Source organism: Lithobates pipiens, unplaced genomic scaffold (genome assembly GCF_037356315.1).
Source record: "Lithobates pipiens isolate NorthernLeopardFrog02 unplaced genomic scaffold, aLitPip1_a1.2 Scaffold_1, whole genome shotgun sequence".
NCBI classification, from domain to species: Eukaryota; Metazoa; Chordata; class Amphibia; order Anura; family Ranidae; genus Lithobates; species Lithobates pipiens.
The window spans coordinates 174,994,010-175,014,852 of record NW_027507685.1 but is presented as its reverse complement, the minus strand read 5'-3'; the positions used below and the strand labels follow the sequence as shown (position 1 = coordinate 175,014,852).

At 43.5% G+C, this 20,843-nt stretch overlaps 1 protein-coding gene across 5 annotated transcripts in view; it reads right to left on the bottom strand.

The window, feature by feature from the left end:
- Positions 1 to 812: 812 nt before the first annotated feature.
- LOC143979339 (uncharacterized) overlaps positions 813 to 20,843 on the bottom strand; it is a 28,071-nt gene continuing 8,040 nt past the window's right edge. For 3 of the 5 annotated variants that reach the window (XM_077478925.1, XM_077478929.1, XM_077478928.1), the window contains 8 exons: positions 15,966 to 16,160; positions 15,709 to 15,802; positions 14,085 to 14,183; positions 11,856 to 11,951; positions 8,780 to 8,971; positions 7,444 to 7,635; positions 4,040 to 4,165; positions 813 to 2,680 (listed from right to left, as the gene is read on the bottom strand). In XM_077478925.1, the coding sequence (XP_077335051.1) occupies positions 1,995 to 2,680; positions 4,040 to 4,165; positions 7,444 to 7,635; positions 8,780 to 8,971; positions 11,856 to 11,951; positions 14,085 to 14,183; positions 15,709 to 15,802; positions 15,966 to 16,160 (1,680 nt within the window). In that variant the 3' untranslated portion in view covers positions 813 to 1,994. Of the gene's footprint in view, positions 2,681 to 4,039; positions 4,166 to 7,443; positions 7,636 to 8,779; positions 8,972 to 11,855; positions 11,952 to 14,084; positions 14,184 to 15,708; positions 15,803 to 15,965; positions 16,161 to 18,331; positions 18,453 to 20,843 lie in introns of those variants that run through there. The other 2 variants (XM_077478930.1, XM_077478927.1) reach the window with 2 other exon arrangements.

The window sequence follows — 20,843 nt, the reverse complement described above, 5'->3', positions numbered from 1 at the left end:
TAGACACCGATATGGGTTATTTTTTTTTTTTTACCAAAGTAATGTAGCATAATACATTTTGGTTTTGGTTTAAATTTATGAAAAAAAGATTTAGCAAAATATATTATTATATAGCAAAAACAAAACAAAAAAATCTAGTGGTAAATAAATAACATGAAGAGAAAGTTCTATCAGTCTCAAAAATTGGCCTGGGCAAGAATGGTGTGAGAGTGTCCGGTATTGAAGTACAGTAGTACCTTGGATTAAGAGCATAATTTGTTCCAGAAGCATGCTTGTAACAAAGTACTCGTATATCAAAGCGAGTTTCCCAATATGAAATATGTAAACTCAGATAATCCATTCCAGTGCCACTGCCGAGTGTATGCAGTACCGCATGTGACCAGAGTTGCGAGGGAGCCAGAGACGATCGGGAACAGAGCGTCTCCGAGTGGTGACCAGCGCCCCTGTACCTCTGGCCACATGCGGTACTGCACACCCGAGGCTTGAATCCTGCTCGTCTTGCAAAACAACGGTCGTAAATCGAGTCAGGATTTAAAAAAAAAAACAAAAAAAAAAACACACCAGTAACATTGGGGTTTACTTACCAAAGCTGGAAAGTGCACAATCAGGCTCACTTCTGTATAGAAACCAATCAGCTTCTAACTCAGCCTGTTCAATTAAGCTTTTTCAATAAAACCTGGAAGCCGATTGGTTTCTATGCAGAGCTGAGCCTGATTTTGCACTCTCCAGCTTTAGTAAATAAACCCCAGTGTCTTTAAAAAAAAGGTCATCAAAGACCACTCCTTATAATACAAATTTCAGGATTCATGCTGTTTTTATGAATTTTTTTTTTTTTTATTGAAATAAAGTGAATCTGTATTAACCGACAGAGTTCCCAATAAAGAGACTGTCATTCAGTATTCAAGAGACAAACTGCTGCAGGTATGAGCTGAAAACACCTTCAGTAGACTTCTAAACCTTTCCATCATGACTGAACCTCCGTTCATGGCAGTCTTTAATATTGATTGGACCATGGACACTTTTCTTGCCCCCCCCCCCCCATGCAGTTTCACTCTCCACCTGCTCTGAGACATACAATAAATAGCAGCTAGACTCAAAATCAGTTTACTGAATCAAATCAGGCAGCTATTATGATTGGTTGCCAGAGGTTACAGTATCATTACCGCTCACTGACTGGTTGCTAGAGGTTACAGCACACATTACGGCTCACTGATTAGTTGTTAGAGGTTATAGCACATGATTTCTGCTTGTTGATTGGTTGCTAGAGATTACTGTGCATTAGACCTCAGGGGGGCACAACATACATATCAGTGCTGCCAGCCACCGGTATTTACATATGAATGCCAGTATTTACATGTAAACACAGGGTCTGGCAGGTGAGTTATCTGTACACAAAAATAGGGCAGAACTGGGCAGCATTAGTAGCAGCACTTCACACTGAGATATTTGGACACAGCATGGGACTAAAACCTTGAGGGATGAGGGAATTTAAACCAGGATAGTTATCAAGTATAAGGAAGCTTTTTGGGCCCCACAACAATGACAGGGCCCAGGGCAGCTGCCCCTTTTGCCCTGCCTACGGTGGTTCTGAGGCAAGTTTATGGGACTTTATAATAGTGCTGAAGCTAGCTGACCCCTTCCTACACCCAGCATATTCCTATTGTCTAGAAGGGCTGCTAATCATGGTGACTGGCCAATAGAAACCACAGGCAGAAGCTTAGCGATAATCCCCAACACTACCCAGAAATGTTGGGGCTTCACCTGTTAGAATGGCCTGGAATTTGGCCATGGAAGGTGTAGGAAGATACTACAGTCATATACAAGTACCTTTAGCAGTTTGCCTCCCTCCCCCCTCCTGGTCCACCATGAACTCAAATAGTTTTGCCCAGACTTTCCTTGTAAAAGTCCAGGGACCCAATAAACACACATCATATCTGCTGCCAGTTTTGTATTTTATAATAAAAGATGACCAATCAGATTCCATCCTTAGTCCATCAGGCCGGTTTAGGCTCCTTGGTATGTACTTTTTGCTTGTGCTTCAACAGTCTAGATCTGGAAATGAAACACTTATCACACTTGGCACAGGGGAAAGTCCTAGTGTGAGTCCCTTGATGATTCAACATGGTGTCTTTACATGGAAAGGCTTGGTCACAGTATTTGCAGACAAATGGTTTCTCCCCTGAGTGCTGCCGCTGGTGGACAACCAGGCTGGCATATTGGCAGTAACTCTTGCCGCATTCACTGCACACGAACGGCTTCTGTTCTGCATGTATGCCGGAGTGCTTGACCACGCTGGATTGCCGAGTGAAGCCTTTCCCACACACTGGACAGGAGTATGGCTTTTCACCAGTGTGGACTACCTGATGGAGGACGAGGTGCTGGTGATTGAAGAACCTCCGGTCACATTTGTTACATTTATAGGGTCTCTCGCCAATATGCGTTCTCATGTGAGCATCCAAGTGACTCTGACATGAGAATCTCTTATCGCACTCATCACATGCATGTGGACGCTCTCCAGTATGTATTTGCAAGTGTTTATCAAGAGTCCTCTTACTTCCCAATACTTTCCCACACACTTCGCAGGAAAGAGACATCTTTCCTGATGTTGATTTGTGTGTCCTTGCTCTTTTATTTGTAATTCTCAGTGGTATGTAGTCTTCATCTTTGTCTGTACAGTCTGCTAGAAGAAAAAGAGTGACAGTTGAGGATCTCCATAGTAATTTGCACTGCATACAGGTTTTAAAAGTCCATCCAGAATTTAACAGGAGATCTGATTGGTAAAGGCCAACCTAACAGGGAATGGATAGTATAGTTTTATGTGGGCACTGGTGGGTTGAATCCTCAGCCAACTATTTTGATCACTCATAATTCATGGGCAATATTTTGTGCCTCCTCTTACAATGCCTTAAATCGAACTTGTGCCTTGCCAATTCTTATCTCCATAGATGCATATACTTACCTTTCTGAGAGCAAAGGTAAGCTATATGAATCACCAACAAAGGGCTTTGGACTCGCCATATCAACACTTAAAAGGTGGTATTAAACTCAAAAGCAAACATTTATTCTACAAAATTTTAGATGCAATAGCTGCATTTGTTTTCTTTTTTTATGCTTTCTTCTATTTTCATTTGGTGAACCAGCCAACAATTCTGTTTTTCAAAAGCACAGCTTTTTCAGCTCTTTTAGACCCTGGAGTTTTATTAAAGAGAACCTGTCACAAAATCATCACCACCAAGGGGACTTTTTCCCCCCCTATGTAATGAGAAAAAAAAAAAAATAAGGGGGTGGAGCCCCCCCAAAAAAGTTTTGAGAACCACCCACATACAATTGTAAATGCATGTGTCAGAGGTGCAATACACGTTACATATCGCTAAGTAAACCGGAGTGAGAGCAATATTTCTAGCACCAGACCTCCTCTGTAACGCTAAACATTTATTGGTAGACAAATGAACGTCAATTCAGCTTACTTCCTCCATCCATTTGCGGGCCGCCAAAAATTAGATTGGGAAGAGTTGCAAGTGCTCTGCAAGGTGTAGGCATTGTCAGCGTTTCCTACAGGGGGACAACACTGCTGCAAACAGAGGGTGACAACGCTGCTGAAATTTGAGCAACAATCTTACAATGCACTCAACCTTCTCCAGTAATTATAAAAATAAAATAAGGAATAATAGAAGGACCAACATGTAAGAAGTGCTAACGGTCACATCACAATCTCCATCTCAGTCAATTAGAGGAAGCTTTGTAACTGACCGTAAAGCTGCAAATCAGCTTTAAATGGGCCACCAACACACCACAACACATTTTTAATGGACTACATTGTACAGATGGTTTTCAAGTGTACTGAACTGCCTTAGTGCATTGGGGTGCCATTAAAAATGAAGTAAGCTACTGTGTTTTATCCATCATTTTAAATACAAGAGCAAAATAGCCCATAGAAATTACATAAAATGAAAGACTTCGCAATGCACAGATAATATAAAAAAAATAAAAATAAATGCCTGTATATACATTTTAACAAAAATGTGAATGTTGTGTTTACCTGGACCGAATGGGTCCTCAGATACAGACAGATCTGACTCTTGGCTTTCCTTTGGCTCCTCCTCGATGAGATGGATAATACTGTGAACTTTTTTCCGACCAGAAGAACGAGAGACCTTGGGAGACTCTGCAGTGACATGAAAACAAGTGCAGCTTTAAAATATGTGACGAAAGAATTCCTCTCTATGTACTACAATGATTCCAACAAAGGGTAATCAGTCCATCTATAGAGAATTTAAACCAATATGCCTTCTGCAGTCATACAAGCGAGCGTACCCCCTAATCTGCATACAGCGGCAATCCAACAGTCGACAGTGGGGAAGAAGGAAAGACACTATCAGTGGGTCGGATGGGGTTTTTAACCACTTGACCACTGGGCACTTAAACACCCTTAATAACCAGACCAATTTTCAGCTTTCGGTGCTCTCACATTTTGAATGACAATTACTCAGTCATGCAACACTGGACCTATATGAAATTTTTGTCCTTTTTTTTCACACAAATAGAGCTTTTTGGTGGTATTTAATCACTGCTCGTTTTTTTTTTTGTGCTATAAAAGAAAAAATACAGAAAATTCTGTAAAAAAATGAATTTTTCTTTGTTTCTGTTATAACATTTAGCAGATTAGTAATTTTTCTTCATAAATTTTGGCCAAAATTTATACTACTACATATCTTTGGTAAAAATAAGTACAAATTGGTGGATATTATTTGGTCTTTGTGAAAGTTAGAGTCCACAAGCTATGGTGCCAATATCTGAAAATTGATCACACCTGAAGTACTGACGGCCTATTTCAATTCTTGAGACCCTAACATGCCAGAAAAGTACAAATACCCCCCAAATGACCCCTTTTTGGAAAGAAGACATTCCAATGTATTTAGTAAGAGGCATAATGAGTTTTTTGAAGTTGTCATTTTTTCCCACAATTCTTTGCAAAATCAAGATTTTTTTTTTTTTCACAAAATTGTCATATTATCAGTTTATTTCTCACACACAGCATGTGCATACCACAAATTACACCCCAAAACACATTCTGCTATTACTCCCGAGTACGGCGATACCACATGTGTGAGACTTTTACACAGTGTGGCCACATACAGAGGCCCGACATGCAGGGAGCGCCATCAGGCGTTCTGGAGCACCCAGGACAATTCTGACATTTCTCTCCTACATGTAAAAATCATCATTTATTTGCTAGAAAATTACATAGAATCCCAAAACATTATATATGTTTTTTTAGCAAACACCCTGGAGAATACAATGGTGGTCGTTGCAACTTTTTATCTCACATGGTATTTGCGCAGCAATTTTTCGAATGCTTTTTTTTGGAAAAAAAAACAGTTTTGTGCTTAAAAAAAAAACACAGTAAAGTTAATGTGAAAGATGAAGTTACGCTGAGTAAATAGATACCTAACATGTCACTCTTCAAAATTGCACACGCTCGTGGAATGGCGCCAAACGTCGCTACTTAAAAATCCCCATAGGCGACGCTTTAATTTTTTTTTACTGGTTATATGTTTTGAGTTACAGAGGAGGTCTAGGGCTAGAATTATTGCTCTCGCTCTAATGTTCGCAGCGATACCTTACATGTGTGGTTTGAACACCGTTTTCATATGTGGGCGGGACTTACGTATGCGTTCGCTTCTGCATGCGAGCACATGGGGACAGGGGCGCTTTAAAACATTTTTTTTTTTTTATTGTTCATTTTACTTTATTTATTTTAGTTTGACATTTTTTTCCCCAAAAATAAGTTTTTTGATCACTTTTATTCCTATTACGAGGAATGTAATAGGAATATGGCATGACAGGTCCTCTTTACAGTGAGATATGGGGTCAATAAGAACCCACATCTCACCTCTAGGCTGGAAAGCCTGAAATAAAAAAAAATAAAAAATAAAAAAGATTCTGGCTTTGATCGTATTGGCGAGTCGGTAGAAGCACCGGAGGGCGGCGGGAGGGGGGGGGGGGATGTCTATGGCTGGGTATTGCAGGGTATCTCAGAGTATGGCAATTTATGGCAGGGTATTGCAGAGTATTGGCGGGTACTGCAGAGTATTGGCGGGTGTTGCAGAGTATTGGCGGGTGTGTGTTGCAGAGTATTGGCGGATGTGTGTTGCAGAGTATTGGCGGGTGTGTGTTGCAGAGTATTGGCGGGTGTGTGTTGCAGAGTATTGGCGGGTGTGTGTTGCAGAGTATTGGCGGGTGTGTGTTGCAGAGTATTGGCGGGTGTTGCAGAGTATTGGCGGGTGTTGCAGAGTATTGGCGGGTGTTGCAGAGTATTGGCGGGTGTTGCAGAGTATTGGCGGGTGTTGCAGAGTATTTGCGGGTATTGCAGAGTATTGGCGGGTGTTGCAGAGTATTTGCGGGTATTGCAGAGTATTGGCGGGTGTTGCAGAGTATTTGCTGGCACTGCAGAGTATTGCAGGGTATTGCAGAGTAATGGCAGGGAATTGAGGGGTTAAATTTCGGTGAGCAGCGATGTGGGCACTGCAGATGCAGCCCACAGCGCTGCTGACAACGATCTCTTCCCCCCTCCCCTGTACCGATCGGTTATGTTATGACGCCGGTTTGTTTACAAGTGATCACTCCGTCATTTGACGGAGCGATCAAGTGGTAAACGGCCGTTTACCGTGATCCGCCGGGTCCTGTAGACCCGGCGGTCACGGATGCTCTCGAGTGCGCGCCTCAGGGGGTGCGCGAGAGCGGAATTCTGGGAGGATGTCATATGACGGCCTCCCAGAGTTAAACAATCGCCCTGTAGCTGTCATTTGGCTATGGGACGGTTGTTAAGTGGTTAAAAAGAACCTGCCACTTTTCCATGAATGGTCAAAGGGACAGATTTACTTTAAAAGGGTCCTGTCCCCCCCCCCCTTCCTTTTTGGAAGTCATGATTCCGTAGGGTCCTCATCACCTCTTCTACAGACTGGATGGTCCTCAGTGATACAGAGAGCAGTGCTGACATGACGACATCTGCCCCTCTCTAAGCATTATTATACGGTAAACATAGGGCGCGGTGGTGATGGGTTGTCCACGACACCTGCACTCACAGTATGTCTTCTGGGTGTAGTGGATCACACCATAGACAATGACTGTCCTTTGTGAAAGTTCTGCTCTATCAGGAGCCTTTTTCCAAAGTCAGAAGTGACAGATGTCAAGATATCCAAATAATTTAAAGCGGGGGTAAACCCAGTTTCAAAAAAACACTTACATTCCTGGCATGCCGGAAATGCTAACTTTCACATTGGTTGTGCCCTCAACCAAACTTTCAAACCATCCAATGGCTGGGTTCATAACTGATCACATGTGCAGCATTATGGCAGTTGAAGAATCATTAGAGGCCAAGATGGCAGCTTCCTGGACTGAAAATTATAGAAGGGTTTACTTCCACTTTAAGCAACTACTTGCCTTCATCCGCACTGTCCTCGGTGTCATCTGAGGACTCTCCACCAGGTTCAGGTTTATTATCGCACAAGGAAGGAAAGTTGAATCCAGATGTAGTTTGGGCTTCCATAAAAGGTAGGTGAACATTTACAGTAGATAAAGGTTTTCTTTCTGGTCTTCCTGGAATATACGCTGAAGGGCAGGCTGATGTCCCATCTAAAAAGAGAGAATGTACACCTCTTACATTATCTGAGAATGGTTCACCCTTACCATAGTAACTACTGTACAGATCTTACTGGACAAAATTCTCTCAATAAAGAACCCTAAAATTAATTAATTAAGCATTGGTTGGAAACATACTTTAAGATTTCTATAATATTTGATCGGCCTACAACGTAGGATCTATAGAACATTTTGCCATGTTCACACTGAGGTTCGGAACAGGTTTACGTTAAAGGGAATCTGTCAAGATGTAAATATGGGCGATCACCATTGCTGGCTTGTTTCTGGAGATTGCACACTCAGGGCTGCCATGATTATCCTGGCTCCACTACTTAGCAGATCACCAACCCAGATCAAGCTGTGTATATCAGGTGTCCCAATACCAGACATGACTATGCTCCTTCGAAATGAATGACTGAGCAGCAAGCAAAGTAGGATCAAGATGACAGTCCCTGAACATGTACCTGCAATGTAAGTCAGCAATACAATTTCCAATACATCTGTCCTTGTAGGTTCTTGTTGCCTTGTCCATCTAATTATTACTAATTTTAATAGCACTGACAATGCCAGAGCATCACATAACAATACTTAAAACATCCTATCCTTGTTCCTAACCCTATAGATTTAAATACCTGACTGGATGATATTTAGTTTGCTAAAGCACGTCATGTATCCTAACAAACTGTCATTTACCCCCATTAATTATGTTTTTTTTATCTCAGTGCTGCTGATCTCCTCCACTGCCTTCGGCTACTTCCTGTCTACATGCATGCGATCCAGCATCAGTTGCTCTCAGCCCTTGACAATGACAACAGTGAACCACGCCTGAATGGCTGTGTAGGGGGGGGGGGGGGGGGGGGCGTCAGGACACATAACAGGAGAGAAAGCAGAGTTACCAGCATAGCTAAGAGAACTGACCATGGTGTGTTCAGTTTTTAAAAGGAAATCAGAGGGACTGAGAGGAACACCAGGGATTTCACACAGAGGAAGCAATACAAAGAGACCAGGATACTTTCTCATTCAAGTACATGGTGCAGCAGCCACATATCAGGAACATGAAATGTCGGGGTAACAAACGCTTTAATAGCGCTTTTGGTTTACGGTGCTCAGATGTAGTTCCGCTTTAAGTAAATGTTACCTTCATCCGCACTGTCCTCTGTGTCACCTGAAGAATCTCCAGCAGGTTCAAGTTTGATATTATATGTGGAAATAAAGTTAAATTCAGATGTACTTTGGGTTTCCACTAAAGGTAGGTGAACATTTACAGTAGATAGAGGTTTTCTTTCTGGGCTTCCTGGAAACAACTCTGGAGGAAGGGCAGATGTCCCATCTGAAAAGAGAATGTACACATCTCATGTTATGCGGAAATGGTTCATCCTTACCATAGGAACTCTAAAGATCTTATTAGAGAAAATGGTTTTGTTCTCACTAAAGGAGATCCTAAAACAAGAAAGTATTGGTTGGACATACACTAAGATTTCTATAATATTTGACGTGCCTACATCGTTGGCTCTATAGAACATTTTGCCATCAGAGACAGGACAGGTTTACTTAGGCAATATCTGTCAAGTTGCAAATATGGAGAACACCATTGATGGTTTGCTTCTAGATCTTCACACCCAGGGCGGTCATCATGATCCTGGCTCCGCTACTCAGTAGATCATCAACTTAGAATAAAAAGGTGTATATTATGTGTCCCAATTATGGATATGGCTATGCTTGTTCCAGGTTTGTATCTAAGCAGCAAGCAAAGTAGGATCAATGTGAACATGTATCTGCAAATTAAAGTGGTAGTAAACTTCAGTCATGAAATCTAAACGAAGCACACATATCTGTAGCGTTTACTTCTCCTCTCTAAAGCTCCAAGTGTCATTTCTCTCTGGTGTCACATCTCCCAATTTATCCCGACACCAGAGATATAATTTTGATGGGGGTGAGAGCTCAGCACACAGCTTAACATTTAGACAGAAACTAATTACCCTATCAGCATGTCTTTGGAGTGTGGGAGGAAACCGCAGTACCCGGAGGAAACCCACACTTGCACGGGAGAACATGCAAGCTCTAGGCAGGTAGTGTCATGGTTGGGATTCAAACCAGTGACCCTTTTGCTGTGAAGCAAAAGTTCTAATCACTAATCACCACTGTGCATTCCTTAACTTTCTCCCACCTGCGCTATAGCCAAATGACGGCTACAGCGCGGGTCTTAAAGGGGTTATAAACCCTCGTGGTTTTTCACCTTACTGCAAAAATCTTCTGTAGAGCTGCAGCCCCCCAGTGCCCTGCTTTAATTTACCTGAACCTGACTTTCTTCTCCCCGTGGATGTGCATACCAGCTCTAGCTGGTGTCTTGTGTCCCGATACGGCTTGGCTCCCGCTGCTGTCAATCAAATTTAATGACACGGGCGCCAGGCCAAGTCCTGCTTTCTGTGTCAATAGACCTAGAAGCAGGATACGGGAGAGCGCCTGCACGGGTGTCCACGAAGGAGAGTGCTTCTCCAACAGGACACTCGAGAAGAGGAGGAGCCAGGAGTGCCACGGAGGGACCCCCAGAAGAAGAGTATAGGGGCCACTCTGTGAAAAAACAACTACAAAGCGGAGGTAAGTATGTGTTCGTTTTTTTTTTTTTTTTTTTTAACTGAACCTTTACAACCCCTTTAATATGACATCCTCCCATGCATGGGGTGCTTGCAGCGTCCTCCGTGATCACCAAGTCTTAGACTAGGCTGATCCCAGATCGGAGTAAGGGGCTGATCCCGGCACTTTACCACGTGATCAGCTGTCAGCCAATGACAGCTGATCACATGATGTAAACAGAAGACTGGTAATCTCTCTCTCTTCCCCCCCCAATTACTGGCTTCTGTCAGAGGGACATCAGTCCCTCACACAGAGCCACGGTTGACTCATATGTGCCACCTATCAGTGCTGCCAATCAATGCCCATAAGTGCTGCCTATCATTTTTACCTTCCAGTGCCCATCAGTGCCACCTTATCAGTGCAGCCTATCAGTGCCCATCAGTACAGCCTCAAACAGCGCACATCAATGAAGGAGAAAAATTATCAGTTTTCAAAATTTTATTACAAACTATGAAACTGTTTTTTTTGTTTTGTTTTTTTAGCAAAAAATAAATACCATCAAAAGAAAGCTCTATTTGTGTGGGCAAAAAAAAATATGATAAAAAGGTCATAGGGGTACAATGTTGCATGACCGCTCAGTTGTCAAAGTGCAAGAGCGCCGAAAGCTGAAAATTTGTCTGGACAGGAAGGGGATTTAAGTGCCCAGTAGGCAAGAGGTTAATTCCTGTACAGTGTGTGGAGGGGGGTGTGTCCCTTTCCTCCAATCAGCTCTAACACACCTGTACAAGAGCTCTAACTGCAGCCCCCCACCCCCTCCTCTGTGCTGACAGATGAAGAGGGATCTAAATTCAGCACTTCTGAAGGGGTGTGGCGAAGAGAAGAGGGTACAACCTATGTAGGGAGATTTGATTAATTTGTGTATCACCTGAGGATGTTCACTTCACTGGGTATATGTGAGGGTTTACATCCACTTTAAAAAGGCAGCAATAACAGTTCCTGTCCTTAATTCCTTGTTCACCTGAAAACATGAAATGTATCTGTATTTCTGATGCATGATAATCATTTTGCAATACTAACCTCTTTGCCACAATTGCACTCAAATATGCGGCCTCTTAGCAGCTAGGCTTTAGCACTGAGTGGCCGCATATATGCGTGCAATAGCTCCGAAAGAGCTGTGCCGAGACCGCGCACTCTGCGTACTCCCGGCACAGTTACCAGCGGCTAACTGAAAGCTCCTTTTCCCTGCTTGCGAACGAGAGATTTTTGATCATGTGACATGGTCACATGACCATAAGCCCTGCCATTCTAAAGCCCTTAAAAGGCCAGCAGGCGCTGGCACTAAGGTGTTAAACTGACATGGGTCTTCCATGTTCTATCCTAGCAAAAAAAAGTTTGGGCTTTTGATAAACTAAGGCTCAGATATGCAGGTAAACCTATGTAGGAAAAGTTATAACAACAGTATATTTATTTTTTGGGATGCAGCCAGAGCAAACCCATAAAAACATGTCAGGTGTAAGCAGTGTACTTTGCAGGAATAGATAACAGAACTCATGCGCTTCATGGCAATCCAAAATATTGCCAATCAAAGCCACGCATATTGTTGTTCTCCAGTCTTTGTAAATTTCAGATGGAATACTTGCCAGCGGAATGATGAGGTTCTTCATCCGGCTCCACCTTGCAGTATTTAACGTGGTGAATTTGTTCTGTACTTTGCTGCACTGGGGAGGTTGGTTGTTCTGAAATAGATTAAAAAAAAAACACAAATTTACTTTATAATTCTTTCCACTTTCATCAAGCCTCAGTTTTTTTCTAGTGTCCTTAGATCAGGGTTTCTCAACCAGGGAACCATGGAACCCTAGGGTTCCTCCAGAGGTTGCCAGGGGTTCCTTGAGCAACAAGCAGTCTGCCTCTCAGATATGTTTCCCCTGACATTGATCTTTTTAGCTATCCAATTCTTCCCAATGACCATAAATGTAAGGAACATTCTTTGCACTGACCATCACACTACTATATCATGCATGAGGTGTAGATATTTTTAGAAGGAGGGGTTCCTGGAGCCTGGAAATTTCAAGGGTTCCACAGTGTTGAAAAGGGTGAGAAAGGCTGCTTTAGATCCTGGACCTTTTCTCTCTACTGTAAACTTTTTCATTTGCTTCTTCTATCACACTCTAGCTGCATCCTAGCCACTGAGGCTCCCCTTTTGCAGCTTTATGGATGACTCCTTAGCTGAGCCTTGGGGAACCCTACCCAGCCCCACCAGGAAGAAGAGGACAGCCTGTAATGTTGTTTTGGGCACTAGATCCTACATTAGGCTGAATTCACACTGGAATGGACAGCTGCCACTTTACCTTTCTGGATGTCCATTCTGACTGTGGTAGTGGGCGGTGTAACATAATTCAGCCCATCACACAGCACCCCTTCTTTTTGTACAAACTTTATGTGAAGTGTACAAAAGTACACTTCGTTCATTTTTCTGTACAGCGACATGCGATCCTCTACAGTGCTCTGTGATAAAATGCAGATTGTTTGCATCTTAGCTCAGCTCCAGACTGCATTGCAGCGTGAAGAGGACACAGACCGAAAACATTTTTTTCTGTGTGTCCTTGAGGTGACTGGCATTTTACACTGCGGTAGAATGCCGCACATATTGTGAATTAACCCTTAGGCGCTCGCCTTGGCACATGGTGATATACAGACCCCCTAGGCTGTGGTCCTCCTGCTGGAAGCAGACCTGAATTTGAAGACCCTATCTGGGTTATGCTCCTCAGAAGGGCAAAGGCTTAGGGGTTACGCTACAGGCAATGGTAATTCAGGACCTTATTTCTTAAACTAGTCTCGGGAAAGCTTCCACTCCAATCCCTTCAGCGTGGCATGAGCCACGATACGTCATTGCTCATTTTAAATAGTGTTTTGTAGCTATGGAGCATGGGTTGCAATGCTTTTTCTTTAGTCTGTTGCAGCCTTGAGCAGGAGTTAGACACTTTTAAATTCAGCTTCTTTGTCTCACTGGCAACCGCTCTGTACCCTCACTGTGCATGCCTAGCTCAATTCTCCTAATCCTAGCTACAGCACATAGTACAATGATCTATGGATGTCAACATGGGCTATAGCTGCTTACAGTGCTTGGTGCAGAGAGCTTCAACCTTTCCTACTTATCAGTTTTTTTGAATACCCCCTAGGAGGGTTTCCTCACTACAAGAAAATAGGTCCGTGGGCATTGCCAGCTCACATGCTCTAGGAGGAAGGAAGGGGTAGTCCTGTGTCTCTCCCCAATTCCTTAGTTCAGTAAGCTGTGGCCACTGCCCCCAAAGTGAGTCTCTCCCATCCTCCGAGACCTCCATTGCACTTTCCTCCTTCTGCTTGTCCAGGGAGAGGTTCTCAGCCATCATGTCCGAGTTTATGGGGACATTTTCTGTCCTTTTGAATACCTATGAATGCAGGGGCCACAAGCAGGTTTCATCAACCTCCCCCTCTGGAGTTTGTGTCAGATTTTCCTCAGTCTGAGTAGGAGGAGGGATAGGACATCTTATCAGAATCTGAGAATTCCATCCAGGAGGAAGCTCAATCTGCTAATCTCTCTCCTAAAATTAAGGATACAATTTCTGTCCTTATGTAGGCAGCAAACAAGTGGAGCTTCCCCTTTTGGGTGTAGACCCCTGCATTAGGTCATTCCAATTACACTCAGTTGATTTATAAAAGGTCATTGGCATATTGATGACTGGAAGGGAGGACCTAGGGGGTGGCAAAGTATAAGCAGATTAAACTTCAACTTTAGAATAACAATATAATTTTTGGCCGGCTGGATATATCAAACAGCAAAAATGTGTACATTACTAATCAGATTTATAAACCTTGCATTGAATACTTACCAGTGGAATAATGTGGTCCTTCTTGTGGCTCCTCCTTAATGCCACATCTGATGGGGTAACTTTTTTCTGTACTTCGCTGCACTGGGGCTGTTGGCTGTTCTACAACAGAAAAAAAAACAACATATTAAATTCTATTTTCAAGAAAAAAACCTCCATCACATGCCCAAAAAATAATCAGTGGAGTGCATTGGCAATCACTGTACAGACCATCCCCCTCTCCTCTTCCCTATAGTAAAGAGGGGAGGTGTACTGTAGGTAAAAGAGCTAACGGAGGAACAATGCTAACCTATCACTCAACACAGACAAAAAGCATAGGATGGTACCCACTCACAAGATTTCTGACAGGATCAACAGGTATTTTTTTTCACTCAGACAGATTGGTTAAATAGAAATTTGAAAGGGTTTTGTCCTAATGGAAGCAAATAGGAGAAGTAGATTGTTGGGGTTTATACATACACTGACCTCTCCTTCTGAAAATCATAGTTGCCTGGCATCATTATCTTCCAAGTCACTGACCCGTAAAATTATAGAGAGAAGGCTTTCTGACTTTTGCTTGTTGGGTCTGTATCTCAGACAGATTGAAGCCAGACATGGCCAGGCAACAAGCAGTTTCAGAAGATGCTCGTCACCCATTTTTCTCTACTGACAGGTCACCTTTAAATCAGAATGACAGACTTTAAACTGGAGATTTGGCCCTAGGGGAAAACTGGGGGAATCAAATGCAAACAAAAAGGAAAAAAAAATACATACTGGAGAAAAACTGTTTATTTTTATTAGAATTCTTTGCAAAAGCTGTTTTTTGTATTTCAGAACACTGAAAGGGCTTAGCTTTCTTCTTATCTTAGAGCTGCCCCTCCTGATGACTGTTGGGATACTCATCAAGAAGCAGCAGAAGAAATGGAGGAAGCACAGGTCCACAGAATAAATGAAGCAGAAGCTGGGAGATACTTTCACTGTGGATCTTCAGGTACAGCTCTCTCCAGCAAGGAGAATAGTGATCAGCACAATAAAATGACCAAATCTCCCGATACTAAAGCTGGTCATACAACTATAGATTATCTGCATATTTTCTATGGTCAGATGGAAAAAGTGGAACAGATTCCTTCATCTACGCTGAACTGTGTGGATGGAAGAATCACCCACTGGCCCAAGCTTCCATATCTTGCTAGTCGGCCCCGCTGGCTCTCACAATACATGAACATTCTGATTGGGTGCAGGCATTGTTTAGGTTGAGAGCCAGCGGTTAGCAAGATACTGAAGCTTGGCCCAGTGGGAGATACCTCCATCCACACAGTTTAGCAAACCTGGAGAAATCTCTTGCGCTTCCCCCCCCCCCCTAATCTATCCATAGAAAATCTGCAGATAATCTATAGGTGCATGGACAGCTTTACTGTCAGAAGGAGCAATGCCTTACAATGCACATATGCAATAAAGAGACTGAAGACACAGGAGTGTCTAGGTACAATAGTTGCACTGCTATTTAAAGGAGGAAATCAAAATAAAAAATGTAAAATCTTTCAGGTTGCTGATTAGGCACAATTAACATCTTGCTTGATTATAGACTGTGAAGATGCTGTATGTTTTTCACTGAGATTCTTACATTTAGATATATCAGTTTTCTCACCAATGGTGCAGGCGTCCTGGCTGTCCTTAGATTGCTTCCCAAGATATTCACATTCATCCTTAGAGAAATAAACAGCAACATCCTCACATGTCACCTGAAATAAATAAAAGGGGAGAAAAAAAACATTTTATATATGAAGAACAGGTACAAGGAGCAAAATGATCTGTTAACTGCTAACAATGTGGAAGAAGCAAAGACTCAATGTTGTTTAGATAAATACAAGCTCTCTACCAGAGTGAGTATATATAATTTCCTACCTTCCTAGTCAACAGCTGAACGATTTTGCTGGCCAGCTCAGTAATCATCTTCTGAGTCTTGTCCTCCATTCCGAAGAGAGTAAAGGAGAGCTCTGGATATCCTGAAGTGGAGTCACACGCATTGCTTTTGACCTCTGTGGCACGAATGTTGAATGTACATCGGGTCCCATCAGGCCTCTTCACAACAATAAAATCCTGCACAAAGAGGAAGATTCAGACCCTGGTGATGATGGAGGGAGGCATGGCTCACTGTTTCTGTGTGCGTGTCCATGGATGCACACACCCCAGCATGGGAGCATGCTTTCATGGGTCCCTCCATAGCACCTGGCTTGCTAAGGAGTGAGGAGCAGAAAGCACCAGTGGGGGGACTGCCAGAAGAGGAGGTTAAAGGACCTTTCTGCGCAATATGGTTGCACAGAGCAGGTAAATATAACATGTTTATTTTTACCCAGCAAAAATCTTATTCTTTAGTATCATTTTATGTAGACAACTCAATATTATATTCTACATACACATCTGTCAAAGAACAGGTATGTGGACATCAACTGAGACATGATCAAATGCTAAGTCTAACTCCACATTTAACCACTTAAGCCCTGGACCAATTGTCAGCCTAAGGACAATTTCGCACTGCACTGCTTTAACTGGTAATTGCGCGGTCATGCAATGTTGTACCCAAACGAAATTTGCGTCCTTTTCTTCCCATAAATAGAGCTTTCTTTTGATGGTATTTGATTGCCTCTGCGATTTTTATTTTTTCCGATATATAAAAGGAAAAAGACTGAAATTTTGAAAAAAAAAAAAAAAAGTTTTTTTTACTTTTTGTTATAAGAAAAATCGAATAAACTCAATTTTAGATTAGATTTTTTACATTTAGGCCAAAATGTATTCAGCCACATGTCTTTAGTTAAAATGTCAATAAGCGTATATTTATTGGTTTGCACAAAAGTTATAGCGTCTACAAACTAGAGTACATTTTCTGGAATTTACACAGCTTTTAATTTATGACTGCCTATCTCATTTCTTGAGGTGCTAAAATGGCAGGGCAGTACAAACCCCCCACCAAATTACCCCATTTTGGAAAGTAGACACCCCAAGGAAATTGCTGAGGGCATGTTGAGCCCATTGAATATTTTTTTTTGTCCCAAGTGATTGAATAATGAAAAAAAAAAAAAAAGTTTACAAAAAGTTGTCACTAAATGATATATTGCTCACACATGCCATAGTTATATGTGGAATTGCACCCCAAAATCGCGTTGGGGGGGGGGCGATTTGCGTGCCTGTGTGTACCTACATGTCAGTGTAGTGATTGGTGCACACTTACTATCTCTGCTCTCCTCGCAGTCTGATCAAAAAGACCACCCTGAGGAGAATGACATCACTTCCTCCCTGCCTGTGTTTACACTACACAGGCAGGGGGAAGCTTCTCATTCGCCAGGAGCGATCGAGAGGGATGGCCAGAAACCAACTGCCATCCCCTCATCCCGGATCGCTCCTGAAGTGAAACAGACCACCGCAGCCAGCGGGAGAGGGTCCGATCGGACCCCCCACCCGCTGGAAGGCAGGCACGTACGGGTACGTGCTTGTGCCCGTACATGCCATTCTGCCGACGTAGAACTACATGCGGCGGTCCTAAAGTGGTTAATGTCCCTTTTAAATAATTTGGACCAAGCTGGCTCATACTATTTAGTGCCCCAACAGTTGCGCTTTCTGGGTACACTTTAATAACTGTATGTAACCACAGCTAGGTATACAGTGCTGTGTTCCAGCAGTGGGACCAAAACTTCCAGTCACACTCCTGACCAAAGTAGAATCGGGCTGAGTGCTGCTCAGCCAATCACGATAAGCCATGTATTCTATGAATGAATGATTGGCTGAGGCAGAGATCGTGACATCATCCGCCCCCTCAGCCAATCAGAGGAAGAGAAATGCTCAGCTCAATTTTATTTTGTTCCAGGAGAGAGATGAGAAGTCCCTTCCTGCCGCTTCCATAAGCGCCTGGAACAGTTGCAAAAAACGACACAAAGTTATGGCTATACAGCCATAATCCTGGTAAACCACCTGCAAAGTTTATAATATTATATGTATGTATATATATATATATATATATATATATATATATATATATATATATATATATATATATACACACACACACACACACATACACACACACAGTTGACAAGTGGTTAAGCTAAATTGCAACAGTAGGCAGTACAGATCAGAGGAGACTTTAAATTTTCTTAGTCCTATTCCTACTCAAGATAAAACCCATGTAGTTCTATTTGTATCCAATATATTGCCCTTAAAAGGGGACATCTAGTTCAGCTGCTGGTTTTGTTACTCCTTCAGCCAACCCTCCTTACCTCCACCGTCAACAAGCAGATGATCTCCAGGGCATGATTTAATATGGCTTCTGCCACTGCTCTCTCTCCTTCACCATATAGATAAGCTCAGTAAGTTCTCTCTCTGGACAGGTAATGTATATTTCTCAAAAGCTTCATAGCGCCCTAAAAAGAGGCAGAAGACCGTTATCTGGAACATCTTTCTAGCTGTAAACGTTGACTGCTTTGGTCACGTGGTGTAATAAAGTACAACTAAAGACAAAACTTGAAACTTCCCCCCCTCCCCCCCCCCCCCCGCTTTTGATAGAATGGAGAGTGGATTGGAACACCTGTCAATCAGCCACACAGGCGATTGGTGCAGCAGTAAGGGCAGTAACAAGCACCGATCCCCCTGTATAGCCTTTCAATAAAGCAGCTGACAGCCACGTCTCCTCCTCTTCCACCTGCGGCTGTCATTTGCTTTATTGAAAGGCTATACATTGGGACCGGTGCTTGTAACTGCCCCCCACCACCGCATCGATAACCCCTGACTGCCCCTGTGTGCACCTCCGGCTCCCCGGGTCTTCCTCTGGCTTTGGGTGTCCTCCCTCTCCCAGATCCTCTTCCCTCTCTCTGGCTCCTCCTCCCCCAATTCCCTCCCCTGTCCGAGATCGCTCAGGAAGTAGAGCGGAGAAAGGAGAGGTTAAATGTCATTCCTTCCTTGTTTAGGATGCACAGACTCTGTCCATTCATAACTAAGCATCGTGTTTACGATGCTTCAGTTTATGAATTAACAGGAACCTCGGTCTCTTGTCCATTCATCTTCAGAGCAGCTGAGGCTGCTGAGAAAGCAGCTGGGGAATCAGGGTCCTCAATCCCTTTCCTTGTCTCAAAAGGGGAGATGTCAGGGGTCTGTTTAGACCCCTGATCTCTCAGCAAAGCCCCCCCCCACAAACAGGGCTGATAAAATAAAAAAGGGAAGCGAGAATAATACTTAACCACTTCAATACAGGGCACTTAAACACCTTCCTGCCCAGACCAATTTTGAGCTTTCAGCGCTGTCGCACTTTGAATGACAATTGCGTGGTCATGCTACACTGTACCCAAATGAAATTTTTATCATTTTTTTCCCACAAATAAAGCTTTCTTTTGGTGGTATTTGATCACCTCTACGGTTTTTATTTTTTGCGCTACAAATAAAAAAATACTGAAAATTTTGAAAAAAAAAATGTTTTTTTTTGTTTCAGTTTCAAAACTTTGTAAATAAGTAAGTTTTCTCCTTCACTGATGGGGCTACACTGATGGGCACTGATAAGGCGGCACTGATGGGCACCAATGTGGCACCAATGAAGTGGCACTGATAGGCGGCACGGATGGGCACTGATAAGTGGCACAAATTGGCACTGATAGCTGGCACTGATGGGCGACACGGACGGACACTGATAGGTGGCACAAATTGGCACTGATAGCTGGCACGGATGGGCGGCACGGATGGGCGGCACGGATGGGCATGGATAGGCGGCACAGGTGGGCACTCATAGGCGGCACAGGTGAGCATGGATAGGCGGCACAGGTGGGCATGGATAGGCGGCACAGGTGGGCACTCATAGGCGGCACAGGTGGGCACTCATAGGCGGCACAGGTGGGCACTCATAGGCGGCACAGGTGGGCACTCATAGGCGGCATCGGTGTTATACTATAGTAATGGATGCCAATCAGTGCCAAACAATAATGCATGCCAATCAGTGATGCCCATTGTGGGCACTGATTGGCATCCATTATGGGCACTGATTGGCACCCATTGTGCTGACTGGCATCCCTGGTGGTCTAGGGAGGATTATGACCTTTATTACCTTTTCCCTGGTGGTCTGGTGGCGTCCCTGGTGGTCCAGTGTGGGCATCCTCGGGGGGACTGTGCTGATAATCGATCAGCACAGACCCCCCTGTCAGAGGAGCAGCCGATCGGCTTTCCTCTACTCGCGTCTGACAGACGCGAGTGAGGGAAAGCCGATCACCGGCTCTTCCCATTTACACTGTGATCAGCCGTGATTGGACATGGCTGATCACATGGTAAAGAGTCTCCGTCGGAGACTCTTTACCGAGATCGTAGTTGCCGGGTGTCAGACTGACACCCCGCAACAACGATCGCCGCGATGCGCGCCCCCAGGGGCGCGCAGCGGCTCATAATCCTGATCACATCATATGACGTCCGGTCAGGATTATGAAACCACTTTGCCGCCGTCAATTGCCTATAGGGCGGGCGGCAAGTGGTTAAAAATGTTAAATTGTAAAAAAAAAAAAAATATATATATATATATATATATATATATATATATATATATAGGGGGGGAGAAACAACTCCTCACTGCATGAAAAATAGGTCTGCAAGATTGCCAGCTCCCAGCTCTGGAACGAAGGAAGTGGTAGTCCTCAGTCTCTCCCCCAAGTCCTTAGTTCAGTCAGACGTGACCACGGCCCCCCAGTGCGAGTCTCTCCCATCCTCAGAGGTCTATATTGCACTTTCTGGCACACCTCCTACTTGTCCAGAGAGAGA